The sequence below is a fragment of the Lontra canadensis genome, unplaced genomic scaffold (genome assembly GCF_010015895.1).
Source record: "Lontra canadensis isolate GAN:19392208 unplaced genomic scaffold, GSC_riverotter_1.0 scaffold39, whole genome shotgun sequence".
Classification (NCBI taxonomy): domain Eukaryota; kingdom Metazoa; phylum Chordata; class Mammalia; order Carnivora; family Mustelidae; genus Lontra; species Lontra canadensis.
In genome coordinates, this window is record NW_022631033.1 from 402,871 (window position 1) to 429,232 (window position 26,362).

Genomic DNA, 26,362 nt, shown 5'->3' on the forward strand with positions numbered 1-26,362 from the left:
AGTTCCAGCCTCTCTTGGTCCTTCAAAAAGTGCTTCAGTATTTTAAATTTTACTTTAATTTCTACACATATTCTGCCAAATGCACAGCTAATTTTTTAAAACTACTCCCCAGGCACTGTTTTCAGAGTTCCAATTTTAACAAACTTTAATCACAAAGAGGGAAAGTGAGTGAAAGAGATAGGGTAGTAGAGAGAATTTTAGTCATCTCTGGAAGCTTCCAAACTTCAAGTATATGTTAACCAAACTTTGTAAGTTTAAAATTGAGAGAAAAAAATGGTTTCTTCTTTCTTCTCTTACACAGAGGTTTCTTGCATTCTCTGGAAAACAGTGCAACACCTGTCCCCTCCGGCACCAACCGTGCCCCTCACCACGTTACTAATACTAAGGAGTACACCATCTCCCAACTAAGACCGCACAATGGATAAGAAAAGAAAATCCTGCCCATCTGTCTTCTGCAAGGACACCGTGAACGGAGAATGAGATACATTCGTGTGAATGTTGCCAAGGAGAGGACTTCCTGATCAATCCCTGACCGAACGCAAGTATCCGTGGGTCCTGAGAACAGTTGAATGGAGCCCAGATCCCCAAGCACAGCCCGATGCGCTGAGAAGACTCAGGCCAAGAGAAGGCTTCCCATCCATGGGCAGCAGAGCTTCCTTCCAGAGAAAGATCCCATCTCTACTCACCTGCAGTCGCATTCTCAAGAATTCCGCCACCCCCTCGCCTCCTCTGGAGCTCCAGTCACACAGAGTACAAGCAATATGCGGGAAAAGCTGAGCAAGGAAAGAGAAGCCAAGAGACTCCAGTCTTACCCGCCATTCCCAGACACCCTGAATGTGAATCCCGGAGACCCCTCATGCAACCCCGACTCCCCCTACAAGAGCATGCCATGGGCCCTCAGAGCAGTGGGGGGCTCTCACATCTGCCTAAAGCAAATGTGAGAAGGCTTCGGCTACCACTGCTAGTAAGTAAAATATGAATATTCTTTGCAATTTTCAGACAAGGGAATGAAAATCACTCAATTCATAAGTTAACCAGCAAGTTGTTTTCGTTTCTTGAGGGTTTTTTTTTAAGATATTATTTTAGAGAGAAAGACAGCGGGACCAGGAGGGACAGAGGGAGACCCCATGCTGAACATGGAACCCAACCCAGGGCTCGATCCCAGGACTCTGAGATCAGGATCTAGCCTGAAACCAACTGCACCACCCAGGCACCCCGCAGACAAGGAAATGAAAATCAGTGAGCTTGTAAATTAACCAGGAAGTTCTTCATAGGGTTATTTAATTCCTTTCCTGATCCCCAAACCTAAAAGCCCCTGACTTAGAAAATGTAGAATGCAGGCATTGTATGAGGAAATTTATTTATTCAATCTAACATTTTGGTAAAGTTGTACCTGTAATACTGTCCTACATTAATCAACAGCACAAACAACACTTCAGCATTTCACAAATCCTATATTTAACAATATTGTAAACTTGGGGCACCTGGGTGGCTCAGTGGGTTAAGCCTCTGCCTTCAGCTCGGATCATGATCTCAGGGTCCTGGGATCGAGCCCCACATCGGGCTCTCTGCTCGGCAGGGAGCCTGCCTCCCCCACCCCCGCCTCTGCCTACTTGTGATCTCTCTGTCCCAAAAAAAAAAAATGGGGGGCACCTGGGTGGCTCAGTTGGGTTAAGCACCTGCCTTCTTCAGCTCAGGTCATGATGCCAGGTTCGAGCCCCATATCAGGTTCCCTGCTCCTTGGGGAGCCTGCTTCTCCCTCTGCCTCTGTAAGTGTGGATCTCTATCTCTTATGAATGAATAAAATCTTTTTTTAAAAAAGTCTCTTAAAGAAATAAAAAACATAAAAATATTGTAAACTTTATGGGTTGCCTGGGTGGCTCCATCAGTTAAGCGTCTGCCTTCTGCTCAGGTCATGATCCCAGGGTCCTGGGATCAAGCCCCAAGTCGGGCTCCCTGCTCAGTAGGGAGTCTGCTTCTGCCTCTGCCTCTCCCCCCGCTTGTGCTTTCTCTCTCTCAAATAAACAAATTTTTTTAAAAATAAATAAACAAGTTTTGGCAAACTAAATTCGTACCAAAATTTTGTTAGTACTTAACTGTATTTCATGGAAAAATGGTATTATATCACAAACAAAAGTAGACTTAACTCACCTCCTTATACCTAGACTCCAAAAAATAAGGAAGACAAAATAAAAGTTTAATAAATATGATTCTCTGCTTGGAAATTTACATACATTCATTAACCCTTACAAAGCCTGCTGGCTACAGACTGAATGCCCGCCCCCTCTGCTCCACACAAATCCACTCCTCAAAGCCCAACTTCCCAACGGGGTGGTGCCTGGAGGTGGTTCAGAGGTAGTCATGACAGCAGGCCCCCCAGGAAGGAACCGGTGACATTATTAGAGGAACACACCAGAGCTCTCAGCCACGCTGGGACTCAGTGAGCGCCAGGCTTCTCCAAGCCCAGAACGAGGCTGTCACCAAGTCCCAAATCTGCTGACACCTTGGTCTTGGGAGTTTCCAGGCTCCAGAACCGTGAAAGTAAATATGTGCGGTCTAAGCCACCTCGTCTGAGGTCTTTGTTACCAGCCGCCCAGAATGACTAAAACATGAACTTCTGTAGCAAATGACACAAACGTTGTTTGCTGTTTCGCAAAGCTTTAGTAGTGTGACAAACTTCCACGGCTAAAGACTGACACAGCTAGCACCTGAATTTGGTCTGTTTCCCCATCCCCAATTTCCACACACGGTCCTCTTCAGGGGTACAAGCCACCCCTCGGTCTGGGCAGGAGCGTCATGTCAGATCACGAACCAGAGACGCCTGCAGCAAGCCCTGCTGGCCCCCCTTCCGCAGCTGCTCGGAATCACTCCTCCTACCTGCGGCCCCTGTAGTCTGCCAACCCTTAATTCCACCATCTTTACTGCCCACTTCAATCCCCATGGACTCCCTTCCACACGCATCCGCGACAAAATAATGCAGTTTTGTTCCAACTGCGTATGCAAGCCCTGCCCAGTGCCTGGTTACGTGGCTTGTGCTCCGAAATACCAGAGATCGAGACTCCCACTTGGTTAGTTCTGCCCCACCCCCCTGATCCAGCCATTTCTTCCACCTCGTTAATGACCGACACCCGGTAACAGACAACAGTCTTATTTCTCAAAATCCAAACATTCAAACACATAGTCTTTTTTTCACACCAGTAGCTAATTCTCTGGCAGCGACCGGGTGTGTCCTGACACTCTCTTCCTGGAGTCAACATCAGATCCCACAAAGCTCCCCCCTACGCCACATGCCAGCCACAAAAGTAGCACTGGCCTATTCACACTTCTGCTGGGTGTACCGCAGGCTCAGGAGTTCCCACAACCCCCAAATGAGGTTTGGTAATTTTCTAGAATGGCTCTAGAATCTAGGAAAAGCTTCACTTAGGCTACTGGTCTGTTATAAAGGACAAAAATGACTCGTCAGATGAAGAAGTACATGGGGGAGGTCCCAGAGGGCCCCCAGTGCATTATCCCTGTTCCCGAGTAGCTGGGGCGCATACCCTCCCAGCAGGCAGAAGCTTTCGCCAACCTGGAGAGTCTCCAAAACTGGCTGGTGAAGACTTTACAGAGCTCGACCTCCAGCAAGCTCTCCCACCCCAGAGGCCGCCAGGTGGGCTGCTACATCTACAAGCCCAAATTTATTCTTAACACACTCCAGCTTTAATTTCTTTCATGCTTCCTCACTGGCCCGGAAAGCCTCCTGCCTGCTGCCCCAGCCCATTCACCCAGCCCCCCTGACTGCGGTCTGCTCCCAGCTCCTGGGCACAAAAGGTTTTGCTTGTCTCAGCAATACACAACTTCTGTTCCCATGAAAAAACTAGTCTCTCAAATTATTCGTACCTCCATGAATATTCCTAAGACTTTGCTCAAATAAATTTTTTTAAAGATTTTATTTATTCATTTTGGGGGGTGGGGGAAGAGCACAAGTAGAGGGAGAAGCAGGTTCCCCAATGAGCAGGGAACCCGACATGGGACTCGATCCCAGGACCCTAGGATCATGACCTGAGCCAAAGGCAGACGCTTAACCAACTGAGCTACCCAGGCACCCCTGCTCAAAGAAATTAACTAAAATATCTATATTTTACACAAGCGTTTTCCTAAAGGATATAATATCCTTTAGGATTATGTACACAGCTTTTTTTTAATTTCTTTAAATTATCTTTCCTAAATTAGCCTTTAAACATCACACAGTCTGACAATCCATCCTTCTTATTCTCTAGTAGAACTACTGTCTGGCACAAGCCTTGTTCCGAGACCCTCCCGCACACGCCTCTCTGCGGGAGAGGTCATCACTGCCGCAAGAACACTGCAGCGTGACTTGGCAGGCAAGTGCCGCAAGACCGCGGCACAAGAGAGAACCCTGGAGACTAAGCACTTCATTACCTTAAATGCTTGCTATAAAAAGAACACTCACTTTTGAAAGTTAGTATTGATTCGCTTTTATATTTGATATAAATTCACAAAGAAAACAAGACAAATCATTCTTTCTGGAATCAAATGCCTGTGCCTAAAATGAAAATATACTGCCTTAAAATGAAAATATACTGCCTGATTATTTTCTTCAGAAGTAATTTATTCTTTTATATATTAAGGTAGGTCCTAAGCCTTACCAACTTTTTCGTTTTATTAAAAAATATTTGAAACACATCCTATTTATGGGAAAATTAGCCCTGAAAGTATAAAATTATTCTTGGAACCTATAATATTTTGAAGCATGTCAAGTATTACAGTCACTAGGATTTCAACGAAACCTGACTTGAAATTGGTGCTGGATGGTCTTTCTCTCTTCCCAGGGGTTAAGGGAAGAGCACAGTCTGCACAAAGCCTTTATCTGCCTGCATGGAGATGACCAGGAGCGGGTGCTGAGGGCAACTCCCCGGGCCCAGAAGGATACAACGTCTCCCCCCCCAGGTCTTAACTGCAGGTACACCTCGCTTGGTGCACCTTGCAGATAGTTTTTTACAAAGATGTGTGGTGACGCAATGTTGACTGGCACCATCTTCCCAATAGCATTTGCTCACTTTGTTATCTCTGTGTCACAATCTGGTAATCCTCACAATGTTTCAAATATTATCACTATTATATTTGTTATTATGATCTCGATGAAAATGTGTGATGTGATGTGATCTTGATGATACGTGTGTTTGATGATAGTACTGCACTTGTTTTGGGATGCCATGAGCTTTGCCTGTATCAGATGGCTAACTTAATGCTGCGGGGAGCCTGAGGGGCTCCGTCAATGAAGCGTCCGCCTTCAGCTTAAAAAAAAAAAAAAAAAAAAATCACTGTTGTGTATGTTCTGACTGCTCCACTTAGCTGTCCCCCCATCTCTCTCCCTCTCCTTGGGCCTCTATTCTACAAGACACAGCAATATTGATCTTTGGCTGATCAATAACCCTACACTGACCTCTTAAGTATTCAAGTGAGGAGTCCCGCATCTCTCACCACATCAAAAGCTAGAAATGATTAAATGTAGTGGGAAAGGCCTCCTGTACCCAACAGTTAGCCATGTTGTGAATACAAAGGAGAAGTTTTTGAAGGCGATTAAAGGCACTAGTCCCGTGAACACAAGAATAAAAAAGTGAAATGAAACAAAGTTATTGCTGATATGGAGAAAGCCTGAGTGGTCTGGACGGAACACATTCCCTTAAGCCAAAGCCTGATTCAGAACAAGGCCCGAATTCTCAGTTCTGTGAAGGCTGTGGCAGGCGGGGAAGCTGCAGAGGGAAAGTCTGAAGCCTGTGGAGCTTGGCTGGTGGGATTAAGGGAAGCAGCCTTCACCCTGACATGAAGGACCAGATGAGGCCGCAGGTACCCACGGAGACGCTGCAGCAAGTCACCCAGGAGATCCAGCTCAGAGAACTCAGGAAGGCGGCCACACTCAACAACCGACTGCCAGTGTAGACCAAACAGCCTTCTGTCGGGAGACGACGCCATCTAGGACTTTCACAGCCAGAGACAAGTCGATGCCCGGCTTCAGAGCTGCGAAGGACAGGCTGGCTCCCCTGTGAGGGGCTGATGCAGCCGGTGACTCTACGTGGAAGCCAGTGCCCTCGTCCCATTCTGAAAATCCCAGGGCCCTTCAGCATCATGCTCAGTCTGCTCTGCCTGGGCCCTACACATGGAACGACACGGCCTGGATGACGGTGCATCTGTCTACAACACGGTTTACTGAATACAGTAAACCACCATCAAGGAACTACTGCTCAGAAAAAAGATTCCTTTCAAAATGCGATTGCTCATGGACAACGCACCTGGTCACCCAAGAGCGCTGATGGAGATGGACCGTGAGAGTAACGTGGTTTTCATGCCTGACACAGCATCCGTTCTGCAAAACGGCAGGGGAAATGGGGACACAGACATGGGCTCAAGACTCAGAACTTTGATAAATTATAGGGGAAAAAAAGTTTACAAGGATCTCTAGAAGGAAAAAAAAAAAATCCAAAAACAGTAGAGTTCCCCCACCCCCTTTAAATTATAGGCTCAGACTGCCTGGGTGGCTCAGGCGGTAAGTGTCTGCCTTAAGATCTCAGGGTCCTGGAATGGAGCCCCCCCACCTGCCAGGCCCCAACGCAAGCTCCCTACTCAGTGGGGAGTCTGCTTCTCCCTCTGCCTCTGACCCTACCCCCCACCTGTGCTCTCTTTCTCTGTCTCAAATAAATTAATAAAACCTTTTAAATAATAAATTAAAAAAAAAACTGTGCGCACAGTTGTAAATATGAAAGAGTTGAAAAAGTATTTGTTGTTAGGGAAGAAAAGGTGTAGTGCTGGAAAAGCAACGATAGTAGAAACTGACAAGTGCTGCTAGCAGTCATTCATGAAGAGGACTGGGGAGACCAGTGCAGAGAAAGAGCATGTGCAAATGTCCTGAGGTGAGGCAAGCCTGACAGGACCATGAACTAGCAAGTGGTCTGTGCACTAGAACAGTGAGTCACAGTTACATCCCTCTAGTGACACTTAACAAATGAGGGTTTTTTTTTTTTAATATTTTATTTATTTGTTTGACACAAAGAGAGAGATCACAGTAGGTAGAGAGGCAGGCAGAGAGAGAGGAGGAAGCAGGATCCCTGCTGAGCAGAGAGCCCAATGAGGGGCTGGATCCCAGGACTCTGGGATCATGACCCCACTGAGCCACCCAGATGCCCCAACAACTGAAGTTTTAATATCACATTTCATTTCTGTTTTGTTCAGTGTTCATGTCTAGCAAACAAATACTAAAATCCGTTTGTACATTTTTCTGGCAAACAAAAGACCACATGGAAGCTTCTCTGTAAAAGGAAAATGGACAGAAGCGTTAAGATACACTTGCTGACACAGAGCTCCTTATATTCACCCCAATTCAGTTATATCGGAGAGACAGAGAGTCAAGAAGGGAGACGCTAATCTTAAAGCATCAAGATTAAAGATATTTGAATTGGGTCTGAGAGAGTTGACTTCCTACTGCTGGTTCTTTCTGTTCTTCAAATTAGCAGTCCAGGAAAATCGGTATTTATCAGATGTGACGTAAGCAGTGATCACTTCAGAAAACAGTAAGAGAATATCAAATCCCTATGCTCTCCCCCGAAGACACCCACGAAAAAACCCATACAAAGGCAAAATTCCCGTGATTACGTGAAGAAATTCACAACCTCCATGAGAAGTGGTCTAACAATCTCCCTTACAATAAGCACTGCTTCTGCAGGGATGCCCCTTCTCCCGCAGAAGGGATGCAAGGAAACAGACTCAGACGTGGTGCAGTCTGGTTTGCCAGACACCCACCTCGCCGGCTCTGTTTGTCACAGGGAGCTATGCAACCCATACTGACTCAAGAGCACTCCCAGACACATACTACATACAAACCTAAACGCTGAGGATGTGATGGAGAAGGTGGCCCCGAGGCTGAATGAGCGCCTACGTAAGCAGAGAGGCCACGAAGGAAAAGGGAAGGGAGAGTCCAGATGTCAAGACTATTTGATCACCCATGGCGTAAAGTCCTGGCTCCTGCCTCAGAGTCCACCTCCCAGCAGGTCTGAGAAGGGTAAGCTGAGCCCAGGGGAATGGAAATTTGGAGACTTGGAGGAGCACTGGGCCCCCTTCTTTCTAAGGACTCCAGAGTGGCTACTGTTCTATTGCCTAACAGAAAAATATCTTCCAAATTCTCGATTTATTTGAGCTCAAATATTAGTATTTTTTTAAAGATTTTATTTATTTATCTGACAGGCAGAGATCACAAGTAGGCAGAGAGGCAGGCAGAGAGAGAGGGGGAAGCAGGCCCCCCGCTGAGCTGAGAGCCCGATGTGGGGCTCGATTCCAGGACTCTGGGATCATGACCTGAGCCGAAGGCAGAGGCTTTAACCCACTGAGCCACCCAGGCGCCCTCAAATATTAGTATTAAATCAATGTAAAAGTTTTGAGAAAGCCCTGGGGCGCCTGAGTGGCTCAGTGGATGAAGCGCCTGCCTTCGGCTCAGGTCATGATCCTGGGGTCCCGCTCAGCGGGAAGCCTACTTCTCCCTCCCACTCCCCCAACGTGTGTTCTCCCTCGCTGACTCTGTCAAATAAAAAACAAAATCTTAATAAAAAAGATTTCTGTATGAAAGCCAGAAGGGCGTCCTCGCTCATAACCGATCTCTGGGAGGCTGTGCCGCGTGAACAGATGCGATCTGGTGTCGGATTCCAACCCGCTCAAGCCCCGGTGTTTCCAAAGAAGCCATGAAAGAGGAGATACTAACTTCCATTTCCACGCTGCAGTCTACCAAGGCTGTACATGAAACTACTGAAATCTGAAATCCAATCTGACGACTGCTTTTCCACGTTCACCGGACACCTCCCTACAATGGAGGCTCGCCAGGGGCAGCTGCGCCGCGAGCGCGGACCCCGCGGAGAAGCCGGCGCCCCGGGACCTGACCTTGCACGTGGACGCGACTCCACAACTCCGCGGCGGGGAGGAGGCGCCCGCACCCCGGCCGCGACGCAGCCAATGAGGAGCCACCACACTTCAAACTCCCGGTCTCCTCCAATGGACTTTTCGTTCACAGCGACCTTCCCAACTTACCCCTTTCCTTCCGAAAACCCCTGCCTCTCCTTTGTTCCCTGCTGGCCCGAGTCCCCCGACGCGGCTCTGCCCCGGACGGCGATTCCGCCCCACACCCCAACGCTCCCCGCTGGGAACGGCCGGCGGCCCACTTCCCGGTTAACAATGGGGAACAATGAGCATCCGTGCCGACTGTCCTCGGATGCGAGGAATTAATTTCTCATTAACGAAAAGCAAAAGCCACGCATTTCCTACACGGCCCCCCCGAACGGAAAGCAGACCCCGACCGCAGCATCCCCACTTCCCCACACAAAACACTCCGAGAGCCCCGCCGCCCGCCGCCCCCCGCCGGCCCCCGCCGCCGCCCCGCGCCGCCCCAAGACCGCCCCGGCCGGGCCCCCGCGCCCCGCCGGCCCAGACAACAGGGACCGCGCTCACACCTGTCACCCCAACCGGGGCGCGTCTGCGCACGCGGGGCACGAGGCCGCGCGCCTCCCGGTCTCACCTGGAAGTGCCCCCCAACAGCTCCCGGGCGCAGGAGAGCGGCGGCCGGCTCCCGCGGACACCGAGCAGCCGCCAACCGACCCGAGCGGCCAGCCGGCCGGCGCGCGCCACCGATCGTGGGGCCGACCGGAAAGTCTGCGGCCGCCTCTTCCTACCTCCCGACGCACCCGGGCCCGGCCCCGCCCCACGCCGGCCGCGCCCCGGCCCCGCCCCACGCCGGCGTCCCGGCTCGCCCCACGCCGGCGTCCCAGTCCCGCCCCACGCCGGCCGCGGCCCCGCTGCTCCGCCGACGTCGTGGCCCGGCTGCGCGCTCGCTCTCCCCAGGCCCCGCCCCACGCTGCCCCGACCCCGCCCCTCCGCCGACGTCCCAGCCCGGCCTTGCGCTCGCCTTCCCGGGGCCCCGCCCCAAGCCGGCCGCGGCCCCGCCCCTCCGCCAATGTACCCACTTCGCTCCGCGGTCGCCCTCCCCTAGCCCCGCCCCTCCGCTGACGTCCCGTCCCCGCCCCGAGCTCGCCCTCCCCGGGCCTCGCCTCACGCTGCCCGCACCCTGGCCGCGGCCCCGCCCCTCCGCTGACGTCCCGTCCCGACTCCGCGCTTGCCGTCTCCAGGCTCCTCCCCAAGCCGACCGCACCCCGGCCCCGGCCAGGCCCCTCAGCTGACGTCCGGTCCCCGCTTTCCGATTACCCTCCCCAGGCCCCGCCCCACGCCGGCCGTATCCCGGCCCTGGCCCCGCCCCGCCGCTCTGTCCAGTGTCGGCTCCGATATCGCCCTCCCCAGGCCCCGCCACACGTTGGCCGCGCCCGCTCACTGGCCCCGCCCCACGCTGGCCGCGCCACTCTCTAGCCCGATCCCGCCATCGGAACCCGCCCCCACAAGCCCCGCCCCCAGAAGGCTCCGCCCCAAGTCGTAATTTCCTGGCGCCAGAATTTTTCTTGGCGCGAAGGATCCCCTGCGGTGGTGGGTGGGCGTTGGCGTTGGTGTTGGTGGTTCAAAGCCGCGCTCCGCCGCCGCGTCCCCGCCCGGTCCTCCCGGACGCCGCGGGCCCCGTCCCGCCCGCGCGGAGCTCCGCGGTGCCCTTAGACGCCCCGAGGCGGGCGCTCGCGCGCTGGGGCCGAGCCAGCGTCTGTGCGGCCGGAGTGGCTCCGAGGCCTGCACGTCCGGCCTTCCCTGCGGCCCCGCCCCGCGCTGCATCCTCCCTCGCGACGCGGGTCCCGGCTCTGCACGGCCCCCCCCACCCCGTAGCCCGCTGGCTCCCGGGCCGCCCCGCACTCCCCGCCCCGGCCCCCGGGACTCTGCCCACCCCGGTCCGTTCCTCGCCGGACACCCGCCTCCCCACGGCCGGCCTCCCGCGGCCGGGTCCTGCGTGCGGCGCTCCCGGGCCGCCCGTCCGCAGCCTCCGCCGGCGCGGGCACGATGCCGCCCGCGAACGCCGCTTGCTGCGGGGCCCCCAGACCCGGTCCCCAGCCGTACCTGCCCGCGCGATCCCGCCGCAGACTCAGCGGCTGGGCGGCCGGCGTCCTCGCTCCATCTCCGTGCGCCGAGTGGGCGGGGAGACAAGGCGAGCGGCCCAGCGGGAGAGCCGGGGGGACGCGAGTGAGGCCGAGCGAGGCGGAGAAGTGGGAGGTGCTACGGGCTGGAGCCGCGGCCGGGCGCGAGGGCCCTGGGCGAGCCGCGGCGGCCCGGCGGGGAGGGAGGCGGGGCGGCCGCGGGGAGGACGCGGGAGTCGTGCGGCTCCGAGTCTCCGCATCACTTTCCCCTTTCAGCGGGTTGTGCGGGGCCGGCGGGGAGGCCTCAGCGCTTTCCCTGCCGCGCTCCGTGTCTGAAGCACTAGAGCTCGCCGGTGACGTTGCACCGTGTCGTGTGCCCCGCGCGGAAGCTGGGAGCTTCGTATTCGCGGCCGGGCCCGCTCAGTCGGCGTGGCGTGCGGCGGCCCGTGACTAGGCTGGCTCCGACCGACTGCGTGTTTCTTCGCGTTTCTTTGTCCCTTTTCCACAGATGTTGAGGGATGGGCCGGGCTGTCCAGCCGCTCTTGCTCCGGCCCTCGGGGGGACACGTGCAGCTCGTTCCGGGTTCTGCTGAGGACAAGGCGGTCTCCCCGGTGTCTCCCCGGTGTCTCGGGGCGCGCGGCACCTCCGCGGCCCACAGGCCGACACCAGCCTCCCGCGCGTCCAGGGCAGGCTCCCCCTTGGGCAGCGGCGTCCCCCCGGCTCCTGAGCTGACGGAGGAGGTTCTGCAGGGGGTTCGGTACCATGGACACATGGACGCCCACTCCGGCCTTCCCGGGCAGACGCTGGTGGTCGTGGGTCTCGTTCCCGCTGAGAACATTTCAAGAGACTCGGGGCAGAGCCGGCCAAGTCCGCGGCTGGTCCGCAGGGACGAAGGCGGTGCCCGGCTTGACTGAGGCATTGGCGTGTGTCTCCGGTGGGCCGGACGCCCTGCCTATTGTTTTCACTTTTCCCGTTTCCCACTAGAAAAAGAAGCTAAAATAAAGGATCTAATGGACTTGGAGAGACACAGTAAGAGTGAAAGGGAGTGAATGAATACCGCATTTTGTTAGTCGAGTTTAATTACACTACACACCATACATGATCCATTCTTCCTCTGCAAATGTTTTTTTCATATAGTACAATTGCAGTGACCTTGTTTCGGTATTTTTAGAATGGAAATAAAAATACGAAGTTGATAAGCCTTCAAGAAATGACATCTATGGGCGCCTGGGTGGTTCAGTGGGTTAAAGCCTCTGTCTTCAGCTCAGGTCATTATCCCAGGGTCCTGGGTCCTGGGATCGAGCCCCGCATCCGGCTCAAGGGGGAGCCTGTTTCTCTCTCTCTCTGCCTGCCTCTCCACCTACTTGTGATCTCTGTCTGTCAAATAAAATCTTAAAAAAAAAAAAAAAAAAGAAAAGAAACGATGTCTATGAAGTGTGCACTGTGTGTGAGATATGAAAGACCCACAGGACAAACTTCTTAGGTCCATAATATGTAAGGACTCATGGAAACTTCATTCATATCTTATTTACCATCATGCATTAGAAACATGTTTGGGAGCAGCAGGAACTCACTTTCATAGGGTTCATGGTTTTTGTCAGTTACGTCAAGTGAGGCATGGAAACTATCAAATTTAATGTAGGGGCGCCTGCGGGCTCAGTTGGTGAGGCGTCTTCCTTTGGTTCGGGACATGATCTCCGGGTCCTGTATCAGTCCCACGTGAGGCTCCCTGCTTGGCTAGGAACCTGTTTCTCCCTTTGCCTGCCTCTCTCCCTGCTTGTGTGCGCGCTCTCTCTCTCTCTCTCTCTGTCAAATAAATAAAATATTTTTTTTAAATAAAATATTTTTAAAAATTTAATGTAAAAGACTACTTGCATGGATTTTGTTTACTTGAGACACACTTTATGTCTAGTATAAGTCTTGTTTATATCAAGAAGGATATCTAGAACACATGGTCATGTATTTCCGGCGTAATCCAACTCATTCCTTGGAGCAATATTAGATTACTATTTACATGTGCTTATTGTTCTAGAACACTGAAAATAGAAATTAGCAAAATATGACAGGACATGAATATTCATCTGGGAAACAATCTGTCATTCCGAAGCAGTTCCTATTTTGGTTCCTATAAATGTGTTTGTGTATATGTTTTCCAGGGAACCTGGACTTAGGATCCCTTTTTCCCTCTGTCCAAAGCCCTGCCTGCAGCAAACATTAGGCCTCAGCCCTGTCTCAGGGCTGACTGCCTTGCTGCCCTTTCTGCTTGCTACTCTCATGTCTGGGTTTGTGCTCTTTGTCTACGGCAGTTGATGGACCATGAGAGCAGTCCCTGGGCATCCTCCTCAGTATTCCCCAGCCATTAGGGGATGCCTTGGGGTGGCCTCACTGACTCCCAGGTTCTGGGATGTACTTAGAAATTTCTGGGGAGATCTGGGCAGCTCGGGTCATGATCTCAGGGTCCTGGGATCAAGTCCTGATTCGGGCTCCCTGCTCAGCAAAGAGGCTGCTTCTCCCTCAGCTGATCCCGATCCCCCTGATCGTGCTCTCTCACTCTCACTTTCCATCTCTCTCTCTGACAAATAAATAAAATCTTTATTTTTTTTAAAGATTTTATGTATTTATTTGACAGACAGAGATCACAGAGAGGCAGGCAGAGAGAGGGGAGCACGCAGGCTCCCTGCTGAGCAGACAGCCCCATGCGGGGCTCAATCCCAGAGATCATGACCTGAGCCGAAGGCAGAGGCTTAACCCACTGAGCCACCCAGGCGCCCCTAAAATCTTTATTTTTTTTAAAGAAATGACTTTTTTTTTAAGATTTTATTTATTTATTTGATAGCGATCACAAGTAGGCAGAAAGGCAGGGGGAAGCAGACTCCCTGCCGAGCAGAGAGCCTGATGCGGGGCTCCATCCCAGGACCCTGGAATCATGCATGACCTGAGCCAAAGGCAGAGGCTTTAATCCACTGAGCCACCCAGGCGCCCATAAATAAAATGTTAAAAAAATTTTAAAAAGAAAGAAGGAAAATTCTGCACAGGCTGCAGCAGGTGGGGACTTCTCTCAAGACTTGTCTACTTGCCCCAGTGGTGTTTGGGCAATGGGGGTCTTAGGAGATTTGAAATTACTTTGGCGGTCTAAGGATGCCCTTCCAGTGCCTTTAAGCAGCCATGAGCCCTTACTGGACCCTGGGTATCTTAGAATGCTTTCCAAGGCTCAGGCAGGGCAAGATCCCGTCCTTAAGTCTCCCCTGTAGAAATGGTAGTTCTGGGCATCTGGAAAGGGACTTGAAAATTTCCAGGCACTCATCAGGGGAAATGCCATGGAGGGAGGGAGCGCCTGTATGTTTGCATATCTTGGGAATACTGAGTCATCCTGTCCAGTACATCTGACCCTGATTGGATGGGGAAATATTATTTAATATTTTATAACCACAGCAGTGATCACTAATTGCAGCAGTAATTATGATAATGCTGAAGAGCATCAATAACAATAATGATGATGCTCTTTATGATGATGACAATAATTAAAAACCATCAGAAGAACCCTCAGTAAGCAGGAGAATAGAACACGGGCTCCCAGAGTAAATGATAAAGTGCCCAGAGCAGGACTTATGGAACGGCGTGAGTCAGAGTCCCAGTTCTGCCCAGACTTGCTTTTTTTCTCACATGTCACAGGCCATGTTCCAGACAGATTGAAGGTGCGTAGCAGCCCTACAGGGACCAAGTCTGTTGGCAGTATTTTCCCAACAGCATTTACTCACTTTGTGTCTCTGTGTCACATCTGGTAATTCCTGCAATATTTCAAATTTTGTCTTTGGAAGTGAAGCCTGAAGATGGAACTGAATTGCTGCATTTTCTTTCTTTCTCTCTTTCTTTTAAATTTATTTATTTGAGAGGGAGAGAGTGTGAAAGGGAGAGGAAAAAGCGGGCTCCCCGCTGAGCAGGGGATGCTCAGATGCTCCTAATTGCTGCATTTTCAGGATCAAACTCTAACAGATGAGGAGCTGCTTCTTGTGCATGAGTAAAGGTGGCTCCCTGAGCTGGACTGTATTCCTGGCAAAGATGCTGTGAAGACTGTTGAAATTATGACAAAGGATTTAGACTATCACATAAACCCAGTTGATAAGGCAGGCCCAGGGTCTGAGAGGAACTTTTGGAAGAAGTTCTACTGTGGTCAAAGTTTTATCAAACAGCGTCAGAGAAAAATCATGAAAAGGAAGAGTCAATCAATGTGGCAAACTTTAGGGATGCCTGGGTGGCTCAGTGGGTTAAGGCCTCTGCCTTCGGCTCAGGTCATGAGTTAAGGCCTCTGCCTTCAGCTCAGGTCATGATCCCAGGGGCTTAGGATCGAGACCCGCTTCGGGCTCTCTGCTCCTCAGGGAGCCTGCTTCCTCCTCTCTCTCTGCCTGCCTCTCTGCCTACTTGTGATCTCTCTCTCTCTGTGTCAAGTAAATAAAATCTTAAAAAAAAAAAATGTGGCAAACTTTATTGTCTTATATTAACGATTGTATTTATGAAACGAGACGAAACCAGAGAGGGAGACAAACCATAAGGGACTCTTCATTTCAGGAAAGAAACTGAGGGTTGCTGGAGGGGAGGGGGGTGGGAGGTTGCTGGGGGATGGGTATTGGGGAGGGTATGTGTTGAGGTGAACGCTGGGTGTTGTACAAAACTGATGAATCACAGACCTGTACCCCTGAAACAAATAATACATTATATGTTAATTTAAAAATAATAACAGAAATATAGTAGTTAAAATACTATATTAAGGGCCATAGTTATAAGTAAGCCGATTGGACAAAACTGTATCTTTGAGTTTTATACACTCTGGTTGGGTTGTTTTCTGGAGCCGAAATACAGATTTTTTTTTTCTAACTTTCCAGTAGAAAGGAAACTGTATTCTCTTTTTTAACTTGTAATCCCAGGCACTAGGGGTCCTACATTTCTACTAGAAGGCAAGCTGCTGCCCCAGCGGCTGCCACAGGCGAGATTACAGTCTGAGCCGTTCAACCATCAGGATGTACTTCTTTTGAAATCATTTTACTGCAATGATTCTTATGTATCCTCTTTTACAGTTAAAATCAGGAGTTTCAAAAAGGAGTGAATTATGCAAGTGAATACGTTTTACAGTCTGATATGTGAGAGAATGTGGCAAAATTAAAACAGTTCTCTGTTGAGTACTGACTGGGCTGCTAAGCACTGGACCACAGATTCTGTGAATTTGTCTCCATCAGCCTTTAAATTTTGCCACGTCTGTAATGCCACAAAATAAAGCTACAAATTAAGCACTTAGAAATATAAAAAAAAAAGTGATTGATTTTAAGGAGAAAGGGGAGTGGGTAGCAGGGGAGGGATGAGGAGAGAAGCAGGTGCCCAGCTGAGCACAGATTTGCAGCGTGGGGCTCGATCTCACGACCCTGAGATCACCACCTGAGCTGAAACCCAGTTGGATGCTTCACCCACTGAGCCCCCCAGGCACTCCTGTTGTCTTATTTTAAGAAACCACCATGGCCACCCCACCTTCAGCAGCCATCAGCACCAAGGCCAGACCCTCCACCAGCAAAGAGGTTAGGACTCGCTGAAAGCTCAGAGGGGAGCATTTATTAGTGATGACGTTTTTATTTTTATTTCTTTAAAGATTTTATTTATTTATTTGACAGACAGAGATCACAAGTAGGCAGAGAGGCAGGCAGAGAGAGAGGAGGAAGCAGGCTCCCTGCCGAGGAGAGAGCCCAATGCAGGGCTCGATGCGTGGCTCGATCTCAGGACCATGAGACCATGAACTGAGCCCAGGGCAGAGGCTTTACCCACTGAGCCACCCAGGCGCCCCTAAGTAATGATGTTTTTAGTGAAAGGCAGTCCCGTTAGGGGTTTTTGACATAATGCGATTGTATACTTAGGAGGCTACAGGATAGTATAAATATGACTTTTCTACACGTTGGATAAATGTCCGGGTGGTACAGCAGTCTTGTATGCCAAGAACCCCCCACCATCCCTTACCACCAAACCACCCAGTCCGCTTGTCCTGGGCCCAGAGGTCCCAAGACCTGTTGGCAAATGGCCACCCAGAGCCACTGACCTCAGTGATCCAAAGCCAGCAGGCGGACACAGGCTGGTCCTCGTCCATCAGCAAAGACTTCACATCTGCTTTCGCCATCCCTTTACCACCATCAAGTATGTCCCACTCACCTGGCATCAGTCTGTCCCGGAGAAATCTGTATTTTCTGTCCTGAGACCTGCTTTCTAGTCAGTAAGTTACTGAGACACATTGATCAAATAACACCAGCTATCACACTGGGACACCAGAAGCCTGAAACTTAAGTCCACCTAATGGTCATCCCAAAACTGCCTGGCCGTCAGCCACCAAATCCAGGTGAACGCGGTGTCTTTGTAGAGTTAGAATACATCAGCCTGAAAAGCAATGTTCTCCCTTCTCGGAGCACACCTTCAGGTCTCTTCTGTAAGTGGTGACATAGTAAATATTTTGTGCTTTGCAGGTCTTCGGTCTCGGTGACATGTTACTCATTTTTTCCATAATTGTGCAAAAGCAGCCGTCAACCATACACAAACAAATGCATGTGGTTCGCCTCCAGTATACAAGGACATCGAATTTCATAACAATTTTTATACATCGGAAGTGGGCTTTGGGGCACCTGGATGGCTCAGTGGGTTAAGCATCTGCCTTGGGCTCAGGTCATGATCACAGGGTCCTGGGATCCAGCCCCGCATGGAACCCCTGCTCCGCGGGGAGCCTCCTTCTCCATCTCCCTCTGCCCCTCCCCCTGCTCGTGCTCTACCTGTCTCTGGCTCTCTCTCAAATGAATAAATAAAAATCTTAAAAGAAAAAAGAGTTTCTTTTGCTATTTTTTAAAACTGAGAAATGTAAGACACCTTTTCACTGGCAGAGGGCAAGACTCAGCAAGTGCCCTCCGTTAGGCCCCTGACTTGACTCATTGTCTCCAGAGCCAACTCTTTCATCCTCAGCAACATTATTTCAGATCCTGCACCCAACCCACTCAACGTGTTTTTCAAGTCTTCTACAGATGCGTTCGTTTTGACATCATGTGTCCTGTGTTCAGAACAGAGCTGAATTCATCAGGAAAACGTCAGCAGTTTTAGCAGCTTGAGCCAAGCGGTTTTCTGGATTTGGTTTTCAGTGGGTTAAGAATTCCTGTGTCCCCCACAGACCTGGTTCACATCAGCTGTGCATTTCAGCATCTGCGCAGCTTCCCCCCAGATTGGCTGTCCCAGGTGCATTTATTACTAGATTTTTTTTTTTATGGGGTATTTGGCGCTCTCCCGTGCTTACAGGTGGACGGAGACGGGGATCATAGGCAGCCTCCTCTGTCCTCCTCGCTCCGCATGGAGCCTGACACCACCTGCCACACGGCTTAAACCCATGACCCTGAGACCATGACCTGAGCCCAAATCAGGAGTCAGAGGTTTAACCCACCGAGCCAACCAGGCAACCCTCTGGCTTGACGATTTTTGTGTTTGATTCCCTAGGGAAATCCTATGATCTGGCTTATTGAAATTGTCGATTCAGAATATAGCCAACTCTGAGTAAGCATGTCAAGATCCTTCCGGATTATTCGAAGAAAGGTATCTTAGGGCAAAGATTCTGCCTTTCCTTAGCTTGCACACTGCCAATACCCCTGCTGATGATAATTATAACCCTAGGGATACAGGAGAGGCAGTGAACAGACTTCTCTAAGTACATGACAATTTACTAATGTCTGGGCTCATGGGATTCGGGCTCCTAGGTTGAGACAAAACACCGTCCCATAGGCCACAGTGACCAGCTGGGTGGAGCAGAAACCCAACCCAGAGGAGGGCATGCGTGAGCTTGGCAGGGCACAAGCCCTAGAGGAGAGGTCTGAAGGGTGGGTAGAGGCTCCCACGTTAGTCCCAGATGGGCCGTCTCGTGACAGCCGGCAGATTTCAGGGTTCCGCCAGCTGAATGCAGGTGGAGGCAGGAGCCAGACCTGCAGACAGGGCGCCCCAGCTGCACCCGGAGCAGAGGTTCAGTCTGGAGCACAGTCATCCCTCAGCACCTGGCTGCCCTTCCTCCTCCTCCTTCAATCTAAATTCAGTTAGTTGACATATATCATAGAGGTCAGTGACTCATCCGTTGCAGTAGCGCCCAGTGCTCATTCCATCATGTGCCTCCGTCATGCCCGTCACCCAGTTGCCCCAGCCCTAACCCTCCCCTCCAGCTGCCCTCAGTTTGTTCCCTACAGTTTAGAGTCTCTTATGGTTTGTCTCCCTCTCTGTTTCGTCTTAGTCTTCCTTCCCTCTGGCTGCTCTTCTGCCATCCATTCCCCTCAGACTCATGGGGCCGACATCTCATCTGCATACGGAGCCCAAGGCCCAGGGGTGTTGGCATGTGATGCAGCACCGGGTGACAAGGACCGGCAGACTCCTTTCCTGGATCTCCCAGAGGACTTAGAACATTAGCAGGTGGCTGGGGCCAGCAAGCTGCCATTTTGTGTCTTCTGGCCAGTGGCAGCCTTTCCTGGGACAACAAGGGGACTCAGACTTTCCAGCTCAGACTGGTTCAGGATCCCCTCCATTCTGTGTCTCAGTTTTTGGCATTGATGGTTCCTGGGCTCTGAGCACAACCAGAACATTTTAAAGACCCTTGGACAGGCACTAAAGTTTCCTCCAGCCTTTCCATGAAGTCAGTATGTTTTCTGAGCCCCCAATTGGCTTAGATACATTTTTGGTGACTCTTCTTGGCTAAGCGTAATCTCTGGGTATTACAGCTCAACTGGAGAGGATGCTGGGCCCTCAAGGGAGCAGGTTAACTTTTCTAGAGTCACAGGCAAGCCAAAGGCGTCCTTACTGATGCCGGCACCTGGGCGCCATGCCTCAGGATTTCAGGAGTCCCACCAGAGGGAGCGGAGGGTACAGACGAAGACCCCCAGCCTAGTGTCTTTATAGGTCATTTGAGGAGCCTTCGGCAGGGCCACATGGATAAAATACTTGGCGTTTCTCTTATTTTGTTAAACTGAGATATAATGCGCATATCAAATACTCTCCCCTTTTTATTTTTTATTTATTTCTTAGACTTTATTTATTTATTAGACAGACAGTGAGCACAAGCAGGCAGAGTGGCAGGCAGAGGGAGAGGGAGAAGCAGGCTCCCCACCGAGCAAGGAGCCCGATGTGGGACTGGATCCCAGGCCCTGGGATTATGACCTGAGCTGAACACAGCTGCTTAACACACAGAGCCACACGGAGCCACCCGGGCACCCCTCCCCGCTTTTAAAAAAGATTTTATTTGTTTGACGCAGAGAGAGAGAGACAGTGAGCACAAGCAGGAGGAGAGGCAGGCAGAGGGAGAAGCCCACTCCACACTGAGCGTGGGGCCCAACTCAGGCTCAATCCCAGGACTCTGAGATCATGACCTGAGCCGAAGGCAGATGTTTCACCGTGGGAGCAACCCAGGTGCCCCTCAGTTATTGTTAAAAAGTTGCCCATTGCCTCTTGTATTTCCCATAGAATTGCAGATATATTATTATTGTAGAATTATCATGGGTACTATAATTTTTCGTGTGTCCCCACTAATGTTTGAAGTCTTTGAAAGGAGGGTAGATGCGTTTTTTGCATTTCTGTTTTTGTTTCATAAATGTCTTATCCCACATCCACAGGAGCAAATGCAGCAACTAGTACAAAAGATATTTTCAGTGAATGTTTGTTTTTGCTTGGTTGAATGAATAAAAGACAGATATAGAAGTAGTTCCAGAAGACTCATATAGAGCTCCTAGCTGGCTCAGTTGGTTAAGCGGCTGCCTCCGGATCAGGTCATGATCCTGGAGTCTTGGGATCAAGTCCCACATAGGGCTTCTCTGCTTGGCAGGGAGTCTGCTTCCTGATCTTCCCCCTCTCATGCTCTCTCCCTCTGAAACAAATAAATTCTTAAAAAAAAAAAAAAAAGCTCACATATTTAAGGACTCATATATTTGAATATGAACATTATTTGCAAAGGGTTTGCATATAAACATTCAAGTTACTTTGAGTAGATTAAAACTATCAATAAAGTGGAAATAATATCTGTTGTGTTTTAATAAATGAGAATTTGAATGTTTATGCAATTTATTAGGGTTGATTATTTTCTGAATCTCAGGATTGGTATAAGTGAATTAAATATACATACATTTTACATTGACTAAGGTAGAACATTCTTGTAAAAACATTAGGAATCTGGAATGTGATCTTTATTTTTTTAAAGAGATTTATTTACTTATTTGACAGGGAGAGTGAGAGCCCAAGCAGGGGGTAGGAACAGAGGGAGGGGAGAAGCAGATTCCTTACTAAGCAGGGAGCCAAATGTAGGGCTGGATCCCAGGACCCTGAAATCATGACCTGAGCCAAAGTCAGATGCTTACCTGACTGAGCCCCGCAGGTGCCCCAGATCTTTATATTTTTAAAAAATTTTATTTTAAGTTCTCTCTACACCCAATATGCGGCTCAAACGCATGCCTCCAGATAAGGAGTTTCACGCTTGGGGCGCCTGGCTGGCTCAGTCAGTACAGTGTATGACCCTTGTCTATGGGCTGTGAGTTCAAGGCCCACACTGGGTGCAGAGAGGACTTAAAAAAACAAAACTGAGAAAAAAATTGCATGCTTTACTGATTGAGCCAGCCAGGCACCCAACTGTGATCTTTATTACAATTTAATGCCAAAGTATTTTTCACCTTGAGAAAACATTTATAAAGTTAAAAGAGAAATTTATCTAGAGAAAAGTATGTCAAGAAGGAAATCCTCCGAGAACCATTTCTAGTATCTGAACGTGTTTCATATGTGTTATCCACACAGGTTGTCTGGGACGTCAGCATATCCTTAACATGTCCCACTCCTGAACTTCCAGGAGCTTAAGATTTTTATGATTATTCCAGGAATAGCTGACTTTTTCATTTTCTTAAAGAAAAGAAGCTACTTTCTTAGTATGCCGAAAGCATCTGGGACTTAGTGAGCACTGCCCACCTGATGTAGGTGTTGCCTTATGTTTGTCTATACAGCATAGGAACTATCCAATGCAATACACCGTTCTCACGGCTGGTGGTCAGAGAACTCCTGAAGAGTTTAAAAACTTGTGCCATGTCACCTTTGTCTATGAAAACTGTGCTTTACACATCAAACAATGCATGTTAGTCATGTTACTTACCACTGCTTCACGTCTGTGGTCAAAATTAGGATCTACAATTCCATTTTATTGCCCAAGGTCTGTTATTTTTCCTAAATGTAATTAGCAGATATTAATGAAAGATCGCCGAGCACAATGGTCAAGAAAGAATTCTTGACATTTTATGGTGCAAAAAGGTGGTCTTATTAAAGCACGGGGACAGGACCATGGGCAGAACTGAAACTGAACTTGTGAGGGGAGCCCGATTATGTATTATATACGGCTTTCTATCCTATGGAGGCGAAGGTGATGTTACGGCTCTGGAAATGGAATCTGTAGGTTCTGGGAGGTCTGGCTACTATTAAGACTGTGTTTTTCTTGTAAATCATTAGACCGTTTCAGGTTATAGTGGAGTTTCATGTCCTGCATTACTGTAATTGGTGTGTTTAGATGTGGGGGTCCAGGAGCAAAGGGTCAGGATGGAATTCTTGAGATGTTTTCAGTGCCCAGAAGGTGGTTTTGATGAAGAAGGCAAGCTGAGGACAAAGCAGAAGCTGACCCCCCGGAGGTGGCATCTGTGTGACATTCCTCAGGCACTCCTGCCCACATGAAGCTAAGGGAAGGGTCAACACAAATGGTTACCGGACAGAGATCACAACCCTGCAGGACACGAGTCTCCATCAGCTTACCAACAGCCGTGATTTACAGGACGGAGTTCTGACAGAGAGCCTGACTTCCAGAGACCCACAGCTCCACTTCCTGCAGCCCCACCACCCTTCCCTCCAGAGTGATGTGGGAAACAGGCAGAGGGACTGTAAATAAAATCAAATGTTCTTGGAACCTGCACCCCACTGACAGTACTTAGAAATATGCAGAGTATAACAATCGTCCAGGAAGCTCCCCACTGTCTCCCCGTTAATGCCCCGCTAAGGAGAAAACCATCCTTGGGTTGACAACATCAGGCCTCCACGAGTTCCTAGGTCTTCGTTAGCATATCAAAGTCCTTTTGGACAATCTCCCTCTGTCCTTCCCTCCCCCAACTCCCAAGTAATCAGTCAGTCCTCAGAAACCAGGGGCATGGGGGAGGGAAGAGGCTCTTTGTGGCCATGGGTTCTGTCCCTGCGCCTTAATAAACAAACCACCTTTTTGCATGAAAAGAAGGCTCCAGAATTTTCTTGGCCATCATTGGCCCAGGACCCCAATCGTCCAAAACCACATCAGTTTCAGTAACGCATGGGGACAGGACACGCGGCCGGGGAGCGGCCAGCGCCGTGGGGGGAGGGGGGGCGTTGCGAGGAGCGACTGAGGAGGGAGTTGGGGGAGGTAAAGGCCAGGGACGTTTCCAAAAGGACGTGCTGTGCTGAAGAGGAGGCAGGGCTCCTGGGGCCCGGCTCTCGTCGAGCGCAGGCTGTTCTCCCTCCGGCGAGGCACCCACACGCAGACCAGGGCGCTTCCTCCGGGAGGGTCTGTCCTCCCCGCCCACAGCGCCGGGCCGGGGCGGCAGGCCGTGGGCCGCTCCCCCACAGGGTCTCTGCGCTGCGCACCCCGCCAGGACGGTTTCCACACACACCGACGTCCCCGCGGAGAAAGCCATTCCGGGCTTCAAGCGCGTCCGTGCACGTGCTTCCAGCCCCTGCGGGGCTCTAGGAGGTCGCCCTGCGCCGGCGGAACCCGCTTTCCGCAAGCCGGGGGTCACGGGCGTCCAGACGGGCTGGGGGCTGCGGCCGCGGCCCGCCGGCCCGGGGGAGCGCCTGCGAGCGACAGCGGAGGCGGACGCGGGTTGGGAGGGGAAGGAACCCGCGGGAAGGACGGCTCGGTGCGGGCGGAGCCGCGCTCGGGGCCGGGGTCGGCTGAAGCTCCGCGCGCGGCCCCGGAAATTCCACCTCCGCGGGGCGAAGGTCACATTCCTGACCCGCGCCCCCCGCCCCCAGCAGGCTCCGCCAGAGCCGGCCTCCCGCCGCTGGGGCTCTGCACCCCCGCCCTCCGCCGTGCCCGTCCGCGCCCCCCGCCCACACCCGGCTCCCGACCCCGCTCGAGCCTCCCCTGCGCGTCCCGACCCCGCCCTACCCCCAGCCCTCCTCCCCGTTCCTGCCGGGGTCCCCCCGCCCACAACGGGATCCCGACCCCGCCCGAGGCGCCCACTCCCGCCCGCACCCCCGCCCTCCTCCGCAGGCCCTCCTCCGTTCCCGCGAGGATCCTTCCGCCCACACCCTGGTCCCGACCCGCCCGCACGGGGAGACCCACGTCCAGCCCGCTGAGCGGCGGGCGGGGAGGAACGAGTCCCCGTAAAGCGGCCCCGTGGAGCGCGACGAGCCGGGCGCGGACGCCCCGGAGCGAGGCTCTCCCCGCCCCCAGCCGTGGCGGAGACGGGGTAGCTCCCCGCCCCGCCCGCGCAGCGGCCGCCTCCGAAGGCGCATGCGTCCTTCTCGGACCGGACCGTGCGGGTTCGCGCGCCGCCTGCCGGCCGCCGGGGGCCGCGCAGGAGCTCTGAGCCCTCGTGTGGTCTGGCGCCCCCTCCTGGTCTCTGTGTGCCAGGCGGAACTTCCGGCCTCGGTTTGGAGCGCAGGCTCCCCGCCCGGCGCCGACCGCAGCGCCGGGAGTCGCCAAGAATCGGAGCAGGAACCCGGTTTGGGAAGGTCGGCTGCTGCCTACGCACTAATAGTAAACGACCGGAACTTGGACACTGAAAAATGGTATTTTTTTTAGAGATTTTATTTATTTGACAGAGATCACAAGCAGGCAGAGAGGCAGAGAGAGAGGAGGAAGCAGGCCCCCCGCTGAGCAGAGAGCCCGATGCGGGGCTCGATCCCAGGACTCTGGGATCATGACCCAGCCGAAGGCAGAGGCTTAACCCGCTAAGCCACCCAGGCGCCCCTCAATACTCTTAAAGTGACAACTCTTCCGAAATGATGCACGGATTCGCTTCATCCCCACCAACACCGAGCAGGGCGGGCGCGGACCCGCGTGCACAGCCCCGGCGGAGGGACAGCGCGGGAGGCGCCACGCGCCGCGCCGGACGCTTAGAGAAGCAGAGTAACCGGGCGTCGGGGACCACAGTGCCCAGGCAGCGGTCCTGGCGGAGGACTGGACGCAGGGGACTAGAGCGCAGTGGGTCCCCCAGAGCCGCACGGGGGACGGGGGGAGGTGACCGTGGACACCAGCTCCAGGAGCCGCACGGACATGCGTTCCCGTTGAACAGACCGCGGCTTACGGTGCAAACCGTGACGATTCTGGAAGAAACCAGACAAGAAGATGTGTAGGAGCAGGACGCCTGGGTGGCTCAGTGTGTTAAACCTCTGCCTTCAGCTCAGGTCATGGTCCCAGGGTCCTGGGATCGAGCCCCGCACTGGGCTCTCTGCTCAGCAGGGAGCCTGCTTCTCCCCCTCTCTCTCTGCCTACTTGTGATCTCTGCCTGTCAAATAAATAAATAAAATCTTTTAATTAAAAAAAAATCTACAGGACTGCGGGTGTGCTGACAGTTTTATTTACAGCAACAAAAGCCAACCTACGCAAGACAAAAACCTGACAACATGGATTTTAGTAACATTTAAAAATGTGGATTTTGTACCCGTCAGTATAAATTTGTCAGAACCCCAGCAACAGTGACCCCTCAGGTCAGCCACGAGCTCCAGGTGGTATTGGTGGGTCCCTGTAGGTTCGCACGTTCCAGAGGAACTGTCTGGGTGACAACGGGGAAGCTGCGCATGTGTGGGAAATCGCCGCACAGCTCTCTCAAGGCGGGGGCGGGAGAAGGGCCAGGCACTTGGAGGGGCTGGGAGCGGGGCGCAGGCAGACTCGGAAAGGGGCCTGAAGGGACTGGGGGCGGTGTGTGGAGACCAAGACCTGCACCGAGAGAGTCAGGGTCTGCAGAAAGAGCAGTTCCCGGAGTGGGTACTGAGCACAAGAAGGTAGCCTGTGCTCGTGGAAATCCCACTGGGTTGCGTGACCAGACGAGGAGATCCAGGCACCAAGCAGCAGCTGTTGTAGGAGCTAAGGAGGTCCATGGTCACAGGGCATCTGCCCCTGAGCAAATGCAAGGTTGGGACGATGATACCCTCACAACCATTACTCAGAAAGCACTTCTTTACAACTCCAGGCTGAACTTGCTAGAAAAGGCCATCTTATGCATCTTCCCTTTAAAAAAAAAAAAATGCAATTATTGTATTCTGAAAGACCAGTTCAGTAAAATCAGGTC

At 51.9% G+C, this 26,362-nt stretch overlaps 1 protein-coding gene across 1 annotated transcript; it reads right to left on the reverse strand.

The window, feature by feature from the left end:
• Positions 1-157: 157 nt before the first annotated feature.
• LOC116874924 (uncharacterized protein DKFZp434B061-like) lies at positions 158-11,961 on the reverse strand. Its single transcript, XM_032869982.1, has 4 exons — positions 11,513-11,961; positions 11,026-11,382; positions 2,152-2,161; positions 158-773 (listed from the first exon to the last, which is right to left on the reverse strand). Exons 1-4 carry the CDS (start codon positions 11,959-11,961, stop codon positions 522-524), a joined length of 1,068 nt encoding a protein of 355 aa, XP_032725873.1. The 3' UTR covers positions 158-521.
• Between the last annotated feature and the right edge of the window lie 14,401 nt (positions 11,962-26,362).